The 17,906-nt window shown below is 46.2% G+C and overlaps 5 protein-coding genes across 6 annotated transcripts; 3 read left to right on the top strand and 2 right to left on the bottom strand.

The window, feature by feature from the left end:
• Positions 1–962: 962 nt before the first annotated feature.
• LOC128302580 (solute carrier family 28 member 3-like) lies at positions 963–3,859 on the top strand. The gene is made up of 7 exons (XM_053039430.1): positions 963–1,282; positions 1,354–1,407; positions 1,721–1,937; positions 2,032–2,209; positions 2,274–3,053; positions 3,115–3,442; positions 3,516–3,859. The coding sequence occupies exons 1-7, from the start codon at positions 1,241–1,243 to the stop codon at positions 3,795–3,797; spliced, it is 1,881 nt and encodes a 626-aa protein (XP_052895390.1). The 5' UTR covers positions 963–1,240; the 3' UTR covers positions 3,798–3,859.
• A 1,204-nt stretch (positions 3,860–5,063) lies between these two features.
• On the top strand, positions 5,064–7,832 carry LOC128303329 (solute carrier family 28 member 3-like). Of its 2 annotated transcripts, XM_053040255.1 has the most exons (7): positions 5,064–5,342; positions 5,447–5,695; positions 5,778–5,931; positions 6,014–6,965; positions 7,029–7,356; positions 7,428–7,608; positions 7,681–7,832. In XM_053040255.1, exons 2-7 carry the CDS (start codon positions 5,621–5,623, stop codon positions 7,758–7,760), a joined length of 1,770 nt encoding a protein of 589 aa, XP_052896215.1. In that variant the 5' UTR covers positions 5,064–5,342; positions 5,447–5,620; the 3' UTR covers positions 7,761–7,832. The 2 variants fall into 2 exon arrangements, with proteins under 2 accessions (XP_052896215.1, XP_052896214.1); XM_053040254.1 differs by having other exon boundaries at positions 5,064–5,695.
• A 581-nt stretch (positions 7,833–8,413) lies between these two features.
• On the bottom strand, positions 8,414–10,232 carry LOC128303330 (ceramide-1-phosphate transfer protein). Its single transcript, XM_053040256.1, has 3 exons — positions 9,921–10,232; positions 9,622–9,833; positions 8,414–9,440 (listed from the first exon to the last, which is right to left on the bottom strand). The coding sequence occupies exons 1-3, from the start codon at positions 10,034–10,036 to the stop codon at positions 9,145–9,147; spliced, it is 624 nt and encodes a 207-aa protein (XP_052896216.1). The 5' UTR covers positions 10,037–10,232; the 3' UTR covers positions 8,414–9,144.
• Positions 10,233–10,739: 507 nt separating this feature from the next.
• Positions 10,740–12,061, top strand: LOC128301927 (60S ribosomal protein L14). Its single transcript, XM_053038605.1, has 3 exons — positions 10,740–10,877; positions 11,163–11,357; positions 11,649–12,061. Exons 1-3 carry the CDS (start codon positions 10,755–10,757, stop codon positions 11,895–11,897), a joined length of 567 nt encoding a protein of 188 aa, XP_052894565.1. The 5' UTR covers positions 10,740–10,754; the 3' UTR covers positions 11,898–12,061.
• A 206-nt stretch (positions 12,062–12,267) lies between these two features.
• Positions 12,268–14,273, bottom strand: LOC128305863 (cytochrome P450 302a1, mitochondrial). The gene is made up of 7 exons (XM_053043483.1): positions 14,200–14,273; positions 14,048–14,130; positions 13,736–13,979; positions 13,460–13,674; positions 12,875–13,390; positions 12,480–12,802; positions 12,268–12,413 (listed from the first exon to the last, which is right to left on the bottom strand). Exons 1-7 carry the CDS (start codon positions 14,271–14,273, stop codon positions 12,297–12,299), a joined length of 1,572 nt encoding a protein of 523 aa, XP_052899443.1. The 3' UTR covers positions 12,268–12,296.
• Between the last annotated feature and the right edge of the window lie 3,633 nt (positions 14,274–17,906).

Raw genomic sequence — 17,906 nt, 5'->3', positions numbered from 1 at the left:
GCTGCGATTGATTCGGTGTTCATTCCGATCCGAACAGTTGAGCAAACAGGGCCGTGCACTGGCCAGACACTCTAACCGTGCCGTGGAAGCGAAGGTGTTGTGACCGAAACTTCAACCACCCCGGGTGGAAGATAATATAGATATAGCAAGCACTGCGCGGTGGCAGTTAATTGTGGCTATCGTGGCGTGACGCAAACATCCGCAGCGAAGTAAGGTATGCAACAAAAGCGGTTGAATGTGACCTTGTTAGCCACGGCGAACCTCGCTAACCAGGCGGGGCTATTTGGGTGTGATTCTTTATAAGTGTTTTCGATCATGAAAAACAATAAAAATGCCTCTGCTGCTGATGCTGATTAGTTTGCATGTATCGGAACTACGTTCGATCGGGAAACGTTACCAGAAGTGCTGTGGAACTTGAGCAGGTGGAAAACACTACCACGTGACCGGAGCAACCTTCCCATAATGCGCCTTTGAACGGAGCTTCCATCACGAGAAGACGAAAACCTTTTTATTCCGATACATCAATGTCAGTTGTGGCCGGTGGAGCGTGATAATGCATAAGCATGTGTCTTTGGTGATATGGTGTAAATGATGGTGGCCCCCGTTTAGTCACGTCCCAAGTTGGACCGCTAGCTGATATAGTTTTCGGTGAACACTAATCAAACATATTTGCACGTGAGGCTATTAGTTCGATCACGCGGAGAACTCGGGTCGCTAAAGCAGCATGAATACATTAAACTTTGCACTTATCGGGACCAGTTCCGACGAGACTCTGCCCAGCGACGGACGGCTGGTACGAGTCTCACCAAATGCCGGGTGGGTTCGTTAATCGGGTAGAACTAGATTGAAAGGTGGTAAAGCAAGAAAAACGAGTTTTCCCGGTAGGCTAAATCAGTGTGGTGAAAGCAGTGAAGCAGGAACGACATTTTTGGTGCATAATAGCGTCAATAAAAGGTGGAGAAACAAAAACTGTGAGGTGATATCAATTTAGATTCCTAATCAAACACTTACCCTCCGGAACAATCGTTGATGATTAGTGGCAGTGTTTATTGGGTGATAATAACAATTCTTGCATCCGGTTTGATTGTGAAACTGTGGTAAACATTGCAGGATAATCGGGATCGTGACATCAACCTTTCCCAACATGCAGCAGCGTGACGCACAGTGATGATCGTGCAGACACACCCCTATCAGGATCGTTTAGGAATTCCAGACACTGCAGGCGGTTGAGGACACTAGGATGAGTGGCATACAGAATGAAGCATTTCTGACCGAAATGGAGGTGAGCTAACCCGTTAATCGTTTGTCGTCCACAATGCAATACATTCTACATTCGGTTCGCTTGCTTCGTAGGACGGTACGACACTTTCGCAGCGCAAATCGAACGGATTCACGACGGTGGTGGAGGTACGTACCGAGCTTCTGCAGACGCACACACGATTTGCGACTAGGGCGGCGTGCGATTGTAAAGCAATAATTCACAACCCGTCACCGTCACACGATGGTTATCTGTCCCGCAAAACAAAACCGGCGTCAAAGGCGGTCGTGTGCCTTCAAGACAGCCTCCTGCCCGGTTTTACTATCTTGCATTTTCGCGGCCACCATTAACGCCCGTTATCTGAATGACATTCACTCCAATTAGTCCGCCTGGTTTGACAGTATTTGCACAGTGCGTTGCGTTCTTTGTTTATGTTTTGTGGTTTTCACTATATTTTGGCAGAGTGTACCATCAATATCGTACGGGCACGATGAGACAGCTGCCGGCGACGGCCGGACGGCCAAACCGGAACAGGGACAATCGACCGACAAACTTTACGACAGACTTGGCGGTGCCATTGCGCGTCACAGGAAACACATCGAACTGGGCATCTACATTACACTGAATGTCGTCGTGATAGTGTTCTTCGGCTTCGCCACCAATTACTATCTCGAGTACGGTACGTCGATTGGGTAGTGTGTTGAAGAAGTTCTTGGAGAGTTCCTGTTAGTGCGACGCGATAGACATACGATGTTCTTGTTTATCGTTCACAGAGCAAGATGATTGCGGTATGCAGTGGTGCGACGGGTACGGTATGCTGGTACTGCTCATTGGGTTCATCTATGTGGGTCTGCTGTATTACTATCTGGTGAAACCATTGCTGGGAAGTCACTTTCAGCAGTACCTAGTTGATCCGGCTATCAGAATTCTTACCCACTACTCAAAACCCTGGTAAGACTTTGGAAAGAATGGACTCGTTATCCTACGGATTCTTTCATTTCTCGTCTTCTTTCAGGTACATCCGGTTGAGTGCCGTCTGTTTGGTGTTGGTCGGCTTTGGGCTGTTCGTGTACTTTGAAACCCGCGACCAAACCGAACGGCTCATATCACTGTCCGGGATGGCAATACTGCTGGCCATCTCGTTCGTCATATCGAAGCACCCGACGCGAATAAACTACCGGCCGGTCGTGCTCGGTGTGATCTTTCAGTTCCTACTCGGTCTGTTCTGCATCCGGTGGGAGGTAGGCCGCAGCATATTCACCTGCGTTGGCAATAAGGTGGCGACGTTCCTGAACTACGCCAAGGAGGGAGCCTCGTTCGTGTACGGGCAGGTGCTGGTCGGTGACGGCGAGAACGAGTACGCGATCTTTGCGTTCGCCGTGCTGTCTGTGATATACTTCTTCAGCTTCTTCATCTCGATCCTGTACTATCTCGGTGCGATGCAGTGGGTCGTCCTCAAGCTGGGCTGGATTCTGCAGTCGATCCTGGGCACGACCGTGTGCGAGAGTGTGATCGCTGCTGCCAACATCTTCCTCGGCATGAGTGAGTCACCGCTGCTGATCCGACCGTACCTGAAGGATCTGACCCACTCGGAGATACACTCGATCATGACGTCGGGTTATGCGACCGTGTCCGGCACGGTGCTGGCCGCCTACATCTCGTTCGGCGCCAATCCGGCACATCTGGTCACGGCCAGCGTTATGGCAGCACCGGGTGCACTCTGCTTCACCAAAATGATCTATCCCGAAACGGAAGAGAGCAAAACGCGTGCGGATAACATACAGATGGAAGATGCGTAAGTATCGGGGGAAGGTGTTGCTTGCGAACCGAATCTCACTTCGTCTTCGTATCTCCAGCACTGACTCTTCCATGCTGGATGCGGCTAGTAATGGTGCCAGTGCAGCGACACCGATCGTCCTGGGCATCATCGCCAACCTGATCGCGTTCGTATCGTTTGTTGCCTTCCTGAACGGATTGCTCTCGTGGTTAGGATGGCGCGTCGGTTGGGAGGACGTTTCGTTGGAAAACATTTTCGGCACCATCTTCCGTCCGCTCGCATTCGTGATGGGCGTCCCGTGGGACGATAGCTACTACGTCGGTAAGGTGATCGGCATCAAGATGATCGTGAACGAGTTCGTGGCATTCCAACGGCTCGGCGACTTCATCACGGAGCAAGTGATATCGGTGAGACATGATAATGAAGAACAAAAAGGAAATATTGGTCAGCTTTGTATCTCTATTCTCTCTCTTGTTACAGCCTAGATCAGCTGCGATCGCAACGTATGCGGTGTGTGGTTTTGCGAATCCTAGCTCGATGGGTATCATGATCGGTACGCTCAGCGCCATGGTGCCGGACAAGCGCAGCGTCATTACCTCGGTCGCGTTCCGTGCATTCTTGTCTGGTTCAATCGTGTGCTTCATGACGGCCAGCATAGGCGGGTTGCTGATGGACGATACGATTTTCAACAACTTTGGCAAGATCGGCTCACTCGATGAATCGATCGTGCTGAACAGTACAATCCCAATGTTAACTCACTAGTGTCGATTAAGTTAGGCGATCAGTGGATTATAAATAAAAGAAAAAAAACTGATGTGTCATAAATAAACCAAATGTTAGTCAACTGTCTCCAGTATTAAACGTATTTTTTAAAAATAATTTCTTTGTTGAATGATGACGGCGCGTGCCGTATTGTGATTAAACATTTAATTATGTTGTTTCAATTACAGGGTTTACACAATTTAACATAAAGAGATAGGATAAATGAAAACAACACTTTTAGCTTTATTTTTTCTAGCTCGTGCTCGTGTCTGATGAGTTCTGGTTTAGATCGTGTGATTCTACTGCGATCCAGCTTAGAACTCAACTGTCTGTGGCCAATTCTCTCTACTCAGACCTAACGCTGCCCTGAAATGTCTCTGCTCTTAAGGGGAACACCGGAAGTGTATCATGTAAGTGTAGCTCCCACGGGAACATGCTGATGTGTAGTCTGGATTTCGATGGCGTGCCGGATGTGCCTTACCGCTATGCTATCTTCTTCTGTGCTGTTTCTCTATGTTGACTGTCGTGCTAACTTCTAGTCAATCGGTCTTTGTAAATCCACTAGATGTCGTTATCAACAATCACTTTGCTACCATAAACCCACAATTCGGCAAGAGTAACCTCAAGAATAAAGTGGAATCGGTCACCGGAAATACATCATTTGGCGGTTTCGTTTTCTTTTGATTCTGGATTAATCAGAGCAAGCATGTAAATCGCAACTAGCGTATTATTCTCTGTTTCGTTTTGAATTCCCTATTATATCTGAGTTTGTTCAAGTTTGAAGTTAAAAAATTGAATTATTAAGAATATAATTTTTAACAAGGTACTTAATCAGGAAGGCCAAATATGATATTTAAGGTGACGCCATTTTTCATCGCCATTGTTGGATTGACAATGGCGAATTGTGGGTTTACGGTGGCAATAGCTGTGCAAACCCTGTATTAAATCAGACGTTTGCTTGTGAATTTCGTAATTCTAGCAGTAGGCTAATAAGTTGCTATTAGGCAAATAGTAGTATCAGTAGTGCCGTAAATGATACTACACGATAACTACAATTACAAGCAACAAACAAACTGACACGAGACTACCAATACTAGGACGTCTGAAGCTCTGGATTTCCCCTATTATTCATTGTGGTGTGGGGCATATTTTTGCAGCACGTTTCTAATGACGGTGTTCCCGCCATAAGCGGTTACCGTGTCATTGACGGTTAGCCTTTAAAAGCACCAACTCCCATCCCCGAGGCTTTCATTCGATCAACAGTAAATGGCCGGTGAATAGCACCCAAAAGGTAGATGTGATGGAACGACGGTTTGAGCTGCGAAACGTGTTTAAGTGATGCGTGATTCCCCAGCCGCTTCTTCCGTAGGCAGTGTGTCGGGGTCGTGCTGGTGATTTCGGTGGGGTTTGCTTGGTTTTTTTACAACTTTATGCCGGTGAATTGTGGTGGGGAATAAAAGCTGTGGTCGGCTGATCCGTCATTACGATCCGTGTTGTGTCGTACGAGGGAGATTGCTACGAATCGCAGCGTTTGTTTTGTTTAAGGTTAGTGTAGCAGTGATCATGCGAAACGAAAAAGTAAGAAAATAGGCCAAGTTCTAATATTAAAAGTGAAATACTTCTGTGAATATAATAGATTTTCCATGCAGTTATCAAATCGAATATATCTAAGAAGTGAAATTGAAAAACTAAAATAGCAAAACGAAGTATCATATGTTTGTTCAAGTGTTATCTGCAAGTGCAATGTCTACAGTCATTGCGAATATGCAATGAATTAGATATTACGCCGTTCCAAGAATTCAGTTATCGTATCAAACTCAACCATGGCGCTGAATGGAATATACACACCACATGCAGGCGACGATCAAACATCTTCAAGATATGTTGGTGATTCAAAAGTAGGAACCACAACTACACACCGCTTAGTTGTTCACCCGGAAAGCCCTCCTATCTATAGCCTATCTAAACACATGCTTACAGGAGGAAATTGCACTTTCCACCCTTGGCTTGGATGAATACGTGCGTCCCGAGGAAGCGAAACAATCCAGCATAAAACGCTACAGTGCAATATGCATCGTCAATGGAGCCGTTGCTATATTTTTTGGATTCGCCACAAACCGTTTCATTCAGCATGGTAAGAAAGTGTGTGAGCAGGTGGTTGGGGTTTTTTTTTATGCAGCACGATATCTAGTCTAAACAATCATTCGACATTGCAGAGCGAACCTGCGAAACGAATTGTGGCTTGCGGTGGTGCGATGGGTACGGTATGCTGTTGCTCTTGCTGGGGTTCGTTTACGTGGGATTGCTGTATTTCCTGCTGCTGAAACCCCGCCTGGAACGATCAGTGTACAGACGGTTTGCGCCGGTTGGATCGTATGTCGAACGGATGTTTCGAGCGCGTACAGCGAAACTGGCGACGGGAGCGATTGTCGTGCTGGGGTTTGCCATTTTCCTGTACTTCGATACGCGCGATGATGCTAGCCGCCTGATGCCCCTCACCGGGATGGTGGTATTTCTCGCCCTCTCCGCACTGATGTCGAAACATCCGAAAAGGATCAACTATCGGCCGGTGTGCGCCGGTCTGCTGCTACAGGCCCTGCTCGGTTTGGTTTGCATCCGTTGGGAGGTGGGACGCAGCATATTCGCCTGCATCGGCGCAAAGGTGGACACATTCCTGGGCTACTCGTCCGTGGGTGCCGCATTTGTCTACAGCGACGTGCTCATCCGCCAGTACGCTGTGTTTGCGTTCTCCGTGCTGAGTGTCATATACTTCTTCAGCTTCTTCATCTCGATCCTGTACTATCTCGGTGCCATGCAGTGGATCGTGCTGAAGCTGGGCTGGGTACTGCAAACCCTCATGGGCACGACGGTTTGTGAAGGCATCATGGCGGCGGCTAACATCTTTCTCGGCATGAGCGAAACACCGCTCATAATCAAACCCTACGTGAAGGATCTGACCCACTCGGAGCTGCACTCGGTAATGTCGTCCGGGTTTGCGACCGTCTCCGGGACGGTGCTGGCCGCGTACATCTCGTTCGGCGCCAGTCCGGGGCATCTGATTACGGCAAGCGTTATATCGGCACCGGCCGTACTGTGCGTGTCGAAGATCATCTATCCGGAGGTGGAAACAAGTAAAACGACATCCGATAACATTACCATCGCAAAATCGTAAGCATCTAATAAGCGGTGGGGGGGTTGAGAGTTAGAATTAATAAAAGTTCACCGTTACAGTACCGATTCCTCCGTGATTGATGCCGCCTGTAATGGTGCAAGTGCAGCCTCTACACTGATCCTGGGCATCATCGCCAACCTGATCGCGTTCGTGTCCTTTGTGGCATTTGTGAACGGAATGCTGACGTGGCTCGGCATGCTGGTCGGTGTGGAAGGTGTATCGCTGGAATGGGTTTGTGGATACATTTTCCGGCCGCTTGCGTTCGTTATGGGTGTGTCCTGGAAGGATAGTGAGCAGGTTGGACAAGTAATTGGCATTAAAACGGTGGTGAACGAGTTCGTCGCTTACCAGCGCCTTGGAGAGTTCATACGCGATGAAGTTATAACGGTAACGAGCCGCGTGTGCAATTGACGACATGAGCCTCGAAATTAATCTTTTTGTTTTCTTTTCACTTACAGAAACGATCGGCCACGATCGCAACGTATGCCATCTGTGGCTTTGCAAATCCTAGCTCGCTGGGTATTATGATAGGAGCGATGAGTGCGATGGCACCCGAACGGCGCGGGTCTATCACTGCCGTATCTTTCCGTTCGTTCATTACCGGATCGATTGCGTGCTTCATGACCGCGTGTATCGCAGGTAAGTGAATATAGAAGCCATTCCCTTCTCAAGGTTACTTATTTCTTCCTAAAAATCTGTTATGCTCCCCAGGACTTCTGATCGATGATTTCCAAGGAATGGAAGGTCCGCGGATGACCATCTCGACAATATCGAATTCTACCGTTGTGTAAGACTGGCAAAAAGAAAGAAGTATTATTATTAATTGTTAATAATTTTTTTTTTAAAAACCAACAGACTTACCTCTGAATTACATATAAACCAAACTTGCCCAGACTTTTCATCCTAATAATACCATGTTTTTTTGAAACATAAGGTACTAGTGTAAGAGTCATGGAGATTGCTAACTAAATTGAATAAGTGGAGCATTCTTACCGTTTTCACAATTTGTATTTGGAAGCCATATTGTTTGTATAGTTTTAAGAGAACTCTCCGGAGTATAAATATGAATATGTCTTCGCAAGTATGGTGCGTCAACTTCAATACATAATATCTTGCCGATACATACATGGTATATTACATAAAGTATGCTATGGAAGGTTCAGCATGGCTAGCCGTAAAGTTCTGCGTTGGTTCGATTCAACTCAATTTGACCCATGTTAAATAATTGACGTCCATGAAACGGATTTGAACTTAAGAATTGAACGAACCAACGAAGAGTATACTTCTCTTATTCACTTTGGGTCTTTTTACTCTTAGGAATTTTTAGTAATAAATGCTAACATTCGGTTGGCCTTGTCCGTCATAGCAGAATAGTGGCCATGAAAGGAAAACAGTATTACATTATTTTAAAATAGTTAAATAAACATTACAAAAAAAATCGGTGTATTGTCACATCATGTTTATTCACACAAAAAGCTAAACCTTTCTGTTCTTCTTCATACAGTCCGAAAATACATGAGCTGCATCAGGATGGCAAATACGAGTGGAATGTGTGGCGTGGGGAAGGAGAGAGGATTAGGTGGTTGTTGATTGATTTCATTACGTATCACTTCTTGCATTTTTCGCACAGAAAATTGAGCACATCGTATTACAATTGTGTGTAGCTCACAGTTTTTACGGCAAATCATACCTGCAAATGAGCTTTTTTTATAAATGAACCTTGCCAGTACGAGATTGAGCTTATACAGGTATAAAACATGTAGCACCTTTCAATGGGATACGGATGAGATATGACCGACAGACACTATACACATAAGCGTACACCATTCTAACGCATCTCAAGATCAAGCCAGCTTGAACTTAATATCACTATTTGCGCCAAGCCTTTCTAATACTTCCCGTATAACACATTTTAAAGCGAAGTACAACTTAAACTCAAATCGCTACAATAACAGGCGAAGTACAGCTAAAACACAAATCTCTACCATAATAAGCTATTTGGTTGTATCCTTTACACACTTCTCTGACAATTCTCTCATATCACGACGTGGATCAAATCAAAGACGTTTTAAAAGCACAAATTAAAAGCGATCAATCATAAAATACACTCTGTAAGCGTAATTTGTAGCTACTGGTCGGTCGGCCTTTGTGTGGTGTGGGGAAGCTATATCCACTTCATGGTAATCCATGCAGATCGTACTTGGTGTAAAGCTCTTGCGTGCGATCGTACACATTGCGCGTAACGGATAACATTTCCGGCAGCAGTTTCATCGCAATGGCCACATCCACACAGACCTTGTCAAGCAGTTGGTCCCGCGTTGGAAGTGCATACATGGCTACGGTAGCACCTTTTCTGATGAGCCATGGGTGAAATTGAGCAAGAGTATCATTATATGCAGCCTGGCAAACGCCATTCGTTTTACCATCGCCTTCCAGCTCGCCGAGACGTTTCAGAAACTCTTGTATAAAATCTGCAATCGATAAAAAATCAGTATTACAAGTGCATTCAATTCGTATCATACAACCGACCGTGCGCCACGTTGTACCATTAAAAGCAACGCGTGTTTGAAAGCGAACACGCTGGCGGTTTGATAAGATAAAGTACAACAGCGATGCACTTTGGCAGACGCATTAAAACAAGCCCCAACGTACCCAAACCACGGTGAAGCCTTAGCAATGTTCGGCTACCGGATACGTAGTCTTTCTTATTGAGCAAATTCGATTCCTGCTCGTACTCCATCATCGTGCGGATGGTGAGAAAGCTGTCCGCATTTTCCTTCGTGCGAAGCTTCTCAAGAATTTCCACCTTCTCCTTGACGTCACTGCTCACGAATCCGAACACCGTTCCCATCAGCTGGAAAAATCTGTAACCAACCGGGGACGTCCCGGGAGAGTTTGTGATAAGATGTTCCGATTCAACAGGCAGATACGATAAGCACGATTCTTCTTACTTGTACAGTTCCTTGAATGCTTCCAGATATTGGTCCACGTAGACATCATCCTCTTCGACGAGACTTTCATTGAACTTTGCGTGCACCTTTTGAAGATCAAATTTGTCCACCGACATGATTGTTTGGTTGCACTGCACTAATTCGGGGGATATCTAAGATAAAGTTTCAAAAATGTGTACTGAAAGCTGTTTAGTTGGAAGATATGTTGCTTAATCGATAGAGTGTAAACAAGAGCGACGAGTATCCGCGCAGCTCGTCGATATTGAACGTACAATTAAACACTACACAAAGAACAATCACAAGGTGTTGCGTTTGTTGTTCTTTTTCAAATGACAACACAGCTGATTGATTGTCGCATCTTAACTCGCGAACTGGGCGTTATAAACCAAATGCAAGAAAATTCCATTTGTCAAGATATCGCGGTTTCCGGCATGGTACTGTCATCGGCGCACTTGTCATCTGTCAGCTTTCTTTCCGGTCCAAAATGGTAAGCGATGTTGTCGAAAATTTGTAGCGCTCGTCTCAAAAATGTTGCTAAAATAGGTGAAGCTGTGCAATGTAGGTAATGAATTTAGTGAAAACACGAAGCCTAGTTCCACGGCCGAAATGGGCAAGTTCTCTGGAGGTTGGACACTGGAGATTTTTCACGAAAATCGTTGAAACCGCAAGCCGTATGCCACATGTTTATCTGTGTGTTCATTCGCGTTGTGGTTGTCCCAGGGAGGGCGAAAGTGCCGGAGAATAATTGCAATTACTTTTCAGCCAACAAGCTTCATCTTATTTTAGTAACACTTGGTTCGAGTGCAATGGTAGGATGTACTGTGATAATAATGCATGTTTTTCTTGTTGCAGTCGTCGTTTACCAGGTTTGTGGAGACTGGTCGCGTCGCCAAGTGCGCTGTCGGGAAATACAAGGGACGCCTAGTATGCATTGTCAATGTAATTGATCAGAATCGGGTAAGTTGTCTGAGCGCATAATGTGCAACACAAGCGTGTTTCATTTTAGGATTACCAGCAAGGTTTATCGTACGCAATGCGATTCAATGATGATGTTTTCTACGGAAAACAATTTGTAAGATTAGGAAGAGCCGTCTGAAACATATCTGAAGCTTTCTTCCACATTCTGAAGTATTGTGCATTCTAGTTAGATGAGCTAAACGTAGTGGCCAAATGTGCAACTGTACCGTACCGTGAGATCGAGATTAACCAGCGATTGTTTGTGTGTGCACATTGTGATTACAGGTACTGATTGATGGCCCCACTAACGGTGTTCCCCGGCAACAGTATGCCGTCAATCATCTGCACCTGACGAAGTTCCGTGTTCGCTTCCCGCATACGGCTCGCACCCGTGTTGTGCGCGATGCTCTCGAGAAGTTCGACCTCAAGAAGAAGTTCGAAGAAACCAGATGGAACGAACGTTCCGTTGCCAAGGGCAGGGTAAGTGTTTTGCATCCGTATTTTAGAAGTTGAATGAGAAGTGCGGCTGCCGATTAAGTGTGTTCTAAAGAAAGGCAAGGAGTTTGCCATCGTTTTGTCAATGATGATCCTTTTTAGTAAACATGTTTACATGATAGGAAATGCCGGCTGATACAAATATGAAGCCATATTAGTTCTGAAATGAAAATGAAATAGAGATGTTTTAAAATTAGCTGTCCCTGGAAGTGAATTCTGATACTGACGATAGTTCTAATTGTGTGTCTACGTTCTCCTCTTCCAATTTGCTTATAGCGCTTCAACATGACCGATTTCGATCGCTTCAAGCTGCGTCTGGCTCGCCGTGAACGTAACCGCATCGTGAGTGCGCAGTACAAGAAGATGAAGAAGCAGGTCGTTAGCAACGGTATGCTGTTCGGTAAGCCCCGAAAGGGTACGAAACCGCTTCCCCCGAGGCGTGTTAAGTCGCCTGAGGATGCCAAGAAGAAAAAGAAGAAGCCGCGTCCGGCCAAGAAGGCTGCGGCTCCGGCCAAGAAGAAGTGAGCGGTGGCAATAATATATGCGTCAGGAGTGTATAATTATTAAAAGCCGTTCAGACTAAACAAACACATGATTTAAGTCCAATCAATCCATCTCTAGCATTCGCACGGAGAAAGTTATGGAAGGAGACGAGGAGGAAGCAGGAAGTAAAGAAAGAGAACACAATATCTAATGATTTTTTGCTTTAGTTTGGGGAATGCTGCATGCAGAAAGGATGAAGTGCCGTTTCCGGTGAATCGATATCGCACGAGAAATATCTAAAGGAGTAAGATTTTGAAGCTATCTGTGTACGGAATGCTTTCTTTCTGAAGATCAGTTCAATCAGTTTTACGCTTAATCTTGGATTGCGGATGGGTGATTATTTATTTGCCCAATATTGGAATGTTCGGTTAAGTTGGGCTTTCACGAAGTTCTTGGCTTAAATCGTAAACGAATCGGTTGGTCCGGTTGATTTATAAGCTTCGTTTTCACATCCATCGGAACGGTTCCGGCCCACTCGATTTCGAAGGAGCGAATCAACTGGAATTTGAAAGAAAAGAATGTAATTCGGGTCGAAAAGCAAATAGTCAAGAACTGCATACTTACCCTCAGCAACAAAACTAGCATACTCTGCTCGGCCAAACGACGTGCGATACAGGATCGCATACCGTGTCCGAATGGCAGTACTAAGTGAGGATGTGTTGGCTCTTTTGTTTCGCGCATCCATCGTTCCGGTAGGAATTGTAGCGGCTCACGAAAATAAGCATCCTGACGACAAGAGATCATATTCTGCGTAACTGTCACCGTTCCACGTGGTACCTGGTAGCCGCCCAGCACGTGGTCCCGATTGAGAATTCTGCCCACGCCTATTGAGATGGGATTTAGACGAAGCGTTTCCTTCAGTACCGCACGGCAATATGAAGCTTCCGCTGGAAAAGGTACAATAATAGAAAAAAGGCAAATTGTACAGCATTATCATATGGCATACGGCAACCACTTACATCCCAACACGGCAGCTCCAATCCGGGTTTCTCGTGGATCTGGCAGTATCTTCTTAGCCTCTCGATAAAGCCGTTCTTGTGCGGTACTTCCGTGCAGCGCCAAATGGTACAGTGCAAAGCCAGTTGAATAGCTGGTCGTATGCACTCCCGCCAGGAGCAGATCGGACGCCATGCCGATGATGTCGTTCAGCTCCAGGTTAGGATTGCGCAGATATTCCTCCATGAGCGATTTCGAATGTTCTCCACTAGCCAACCGTTGCTGATCTTCGTTGAAGTAGAGCAGCTTCTGTGACACTAGCTCTACGGCGGTCTTTTCCATAAATTCCTGTGCTTTGCGCAACCGTCTGTAGGCGGGGGTTTCGAAGTAACGCCACAGTTGAAAGCCCTGATCAGTGGGCAATATGGAGGAGTTGGTCGTTTCGGCTGATTCCATTAAGCGAGAGGATATCGAGTTGGGGAGCATCTGTTCCTCGGAGAAACTGTCCAGCCGTACGTCGAAGGCAAGCAAGCAGATCACTGGAAACAAGTATGGAATGGTGTTATTTCGTTGAGGCTCCACATACACTTAACATCAATGTTGCATACATTCCAGATTTAGTCGAGAAATTAAAGGCATCACGTCTTCAATCAGGAAACTCTTTGTACCGGAGCTTTGAGGTTTTGCTTCCACCTTTAGTTTCAAATCGGCAATGAACTCTTTCGTAATTTTGTCGGTAGAGGGAAGAAAGTTTCGTACATTTTGAGGAGAGCTGAGTCCTTTCTGAAGCTCTGATCGAATCTTCCACCATTCCAAACCGTTTCTGAAAGTGAGTAAGGTTATATTAACTTTGCTTGGAGAAAATCCAGCAAGCGTTTCCTTACGTTGGTAGTAGACCAGCGGTACGGTACACATTTGGACGATCTTTGCGATATTTTTCTAGTGCGGTATGGCTGCGTCGGGATGGATACATTCCCGGTGTTCGATCGTCCAGCACCGTAGCTATATCATCCGGATCGTAAAGCCACACTATATCCTGCCCGGGAACCATTGTCTCTCGTACGATCGGACCATATTGTCGATATTTGTCCTCACCGGAACGATGTAACTCATCGAAACTGTAACGTCCTTTGGGAAAAAAAGGCAAAACGAAAATGTTTTCGAGAATGCTTAATCTAACATAGCAATGACTTTACCTATCCCAGGGATGTACTGGACAAGGTTTCCCAAGCCGAGTGGACCTTTCGGTCCCGGAATCTGTTCAAATGTCTTAGCTGTTCTGTGAATGAATTATTTATAAGTGAAAAGAACAAAAAAAAGGAACGGACTGTGATGGTAGGGAACGTACCCTTTAGTCGATTCATTGCTTTTTGATGAAAATCCACGGAGATGGCGGATGGTAACTTGTCTAGTAAAGCTCATTGCACTACAAACTCTAACCGAACCATTGAATGCTTTACAAAATTTAGTTGCTGATGTAGTGATAAACCAAAAAAGCAAAACAGACCGCTTGGTTGCGTGTCCGTCCTAAACGCAAGATCTGACAACAATGAAGCCGGTTACATTGATCAGCTTATGATCGCGAGAGTTGATCGGTTTATTTCACGCACACCAATAGGTCTCCAAAATTACCCGTGTTGACCGGGTAGATCGATGCTTCCTAATCAGCGATGGATGAAGAAAACAATTATTGTATAAGCAAACATTATGAAAGGACATGAAATTATGCTCTTATGAATTAAATGCATCCCGAATATGTTCCTGTGCTAACACGGAACGCATTTTATTTGGAACTTATCACGCACACCACTTACAAACCGCTATTGGCTAGCGGTACATAACCGATAGGAATGCATAACAAGCACTCGGTTGACCTTGAATAACATATGAGTCGAAAAATCTGGGCTGTGGGAGAGCAGCACTGATCGGTGGGCTGCACGGAAGAGAGTGCGTAGACGGCATCCGCGTGTTTGCGATATTTTTACCAACGAAACGTTGATTAATTGTGCACAGATTGATTTAGTTGTGGAGCTATTTCCGTATCACTCGGTCAACTATTTATGTTTTGTTAGAAAGTGTTGCAGCACATAAGCACTATAAATAGATTATAATGAGACACAGTTAATCCACAAAACGCTTCTTAAACAATCGAGCACAACTTCAGTTTTAATCATTAAAATGTGTTAAAATTGTTTGGTTCAATGCGTTCTACAAAGGTGTAGGAATGCGTGTGAAGGTGGCGCTAGTTCTATTACCTTTCCGATTGTAATTATACCTCGTTGATGTGGAGAAACGTTCAATTATGTGTGCTTGTTTGTTTTCTACTCTCCAATTAGTGTCGGTACTGAAATACGATATAGCTGCAGTACACGAGCGCCAGTTCTATGTAGGCCTTTATTAAGTTCTTTCAATTTCTAACACATTTCGCTATGGACCTGGCGTGGCAAAATAATGCTAGCGTTTGAAACCGCTCCTAGCCAAAACCTACCACAAACGGCCATCACTCGGAATTTCCATGGCGGAAGTTTCCGGTGACTTAACCTTTTCCTCTACCGCGTGACAGTCGACAGTGCAGAACACTATCTGCGTCACCTCCCCTTGCTGCTCGGCGGCTGGTACCACAACCGTATCCTCGTTCGGATTCCAACCCTGATCCTGCTCGAAACGTTTCAAACTGTAGTGCGATTCCTTCCGGCTGTGGTTGAACTTGAGCGATCCTCGATTGAGCGGTTTCGGTGGTGTGCGACCGGGTGTCGCCTTTAGTACAGGATAGGGTGCCATTGATTGTACCAGTATTACCTGCGAGTGAGTTGAGAGAACGCGAGGCTGCTGGCTGTTTGACGATTTTGAGAGCCTCAGATCGAAAAGTTCGGCGGGATCGTTATTTCCGTTTTCCACCCGAACCCGATGCTCTGCTGGAAGACAATCAGTAGAAAGCACACCTGTGGGTTCTTCCTGTGGTACTACTGGAGATAGTGGAGGTGGTGGCGGTGGCGGAGGAAGCGTTGCTGTCGTACTCGGCAAGGAAGAAGGATACACCAGCTCTGGTAGTCCTGGAAGCTGCTCAAAGTTGCAATCACTACAGCCGGACGAACCGCCGGGAGATGGCTCAGGTTCGGTCATCCAAGACTCGCCAGGTACTGGTGCTCCATCAAGCAACTCTCCTACCAGCTCGTTCAAGTTGTACAGCGAACCTTGAGGTGGTTCATTTAGGACGCCACCAACCAGTGGAACCTGCTCATGGGTGCAAAGCACGGACGTGGGTTGTAGTTCCACTGGGGTTGGTAGGGGAACTGGCGCCGTTGGATACACCAGCGAAGGCAGTGGCGGAAGTTGCGAAAAGAGGCAATCAACATTATCGGCTCCAGTTCCATCTTGCTGATCCGGAGATGTCGCGCAGGGTAGATCAACTTGAGGTTCTTCCGCCGACGGAGGCAATCCGTAAACTTCGTGAGGAACTCCCGGTGTTGGTGGTGGCTCAGTGGTGGTGGTAGTGGTCGGCACAGGTGTGGTCGTGGTGGTAGTTGTGGTCTCAGTTGTAGTTGTTGTTGGAGGCAGCGTGGTCGGTGGTTCGTAGTGGGTTGGCGGATATACGGCCGCTGGGTACGGAAAATCTGCCTGTCGTCTTACGATAGACTTCCCCAGAAACCGACGCAGCTGTGGATCTTGATTCCGCACGTACTCCAGCTTCAGGTGTGCCTGCCGATTGTAATCATGCTGCTCCTTGTCGGATCCGAAGAAATGATCACCGTTAAAGTCCAGCTTATCACCGGCGGCGCTCTCGACGTGCGTCGTCACGGTGACAGGATTCGTGTTGCCATAGTTAACGACGGCTAGTTGCTCCACTGGGGAAGGCTTCACGGGCGGCGTGTCTTCGGCGCCCACGGAAGATGTAACTAAAAGCGTCCCAAAAAGGAGCCAACCGGATGTGGCAAGAAGCATCCTCTGGTGGAATGAGAACCAAACGCTAGCCGTACGGTGATATACTTCCTAACCTAGCCAATACTTACCATTAACAGCAACATTTGTGCTTTCCGATGGCGCTAGCAATAGTGCCCCATAGTTATATACTCTACCTCTGTGCAGTTCTTTCGGGTGGGAGAATAGGGCAAGGTCACACCTGGACCATGATGGCCCATCTCCCCCAGGAGAACAAACTGGAAATGGGCCCCTGAAGGCTTTCGGACCAAAGATAACCACAAAACACAGAAACAGTTCTCATGTGTAGCACGATTTGTTCGGTCAGACCGGACTTTATTGGAAACATGCTTTCCTGCACGGACGGCGGCACACGGAAGGTTGGTGTTGGTTGGCTTATGTTGGAAATATTTCCGCCGTAAATTCCAACCCAACCGCCTCTGTTTCCGCCTCTGCTTCATCTATAAATATATACGCGTATCAAAGCGTCCGCCCCGTACACCGGGAAGCGGATGGTATCGTACTAGTTGGGCATAAAATTGGGGCTGTGTTTAACGCTCGTACATTACCGCCCATGTTGTCTAGCGCCGTAACACCTACGACGGAACAGTGCGGCATTCTCCGTAACGGAAGTTCATTTCCCATAGGGGCTTTTTTGGGGGTGGATTTTAGTTTTTTTTTGCAGGTCCAATTGTGAATAATTATGTCCAACAACGTGGATTGGATGGGAAAAAAGGTATGTGTCCCACGCATTTTCACGCACCTGTGCATGAAAGCAAATTTGAAAGCTTATTCAAAGCGAGTGATCGCGGGAAATGAAGATCTATTGCCGGAGAAAAGGGGCATACGAGCAAGCGGTTGTTTCGATTTGTCGACGTGCGTTTTGTTAAAGCAAAGCGTATTGAATCACAGTGCGTTGGCTGCGATCGATTTTGTGTTTTTTTTCATATAATAACACACACATACCGTCCCTTTTTGCTATACTACGCTGGAATACCTTACTGAGTGCTGCTTCTACTGATATGGCAATTAGTTTGTATTACGGTGTTTGCGTTTGTCTTTTTTTTTTGTTGGAGTTATTAACCTGATTTTAACAGCTCTGTTCCTCCACTGAGTCAAAGCTAAATCGACGAGGAA

Source organism: Anopheles moucheti, chromosome 3, assembly GCF_943734755.1.
Source record: "Anopheles moucheti chromosome 3, idAnoMoucSN_F20_07, whole genome shotgun sequence".
In the NCBI taxonomy this organism is placed as follows: domain Eukaryota; kingdom Metazoa; phylum Arthropoda; class Insecta; order Diptera; family Culicidae; genus Anopheles; species Anopheles moucheti.
Note: the sequence above shows the minus strand (reverse complement) of the source record. Positions and strands in the feature narration are given on the sequence as shown.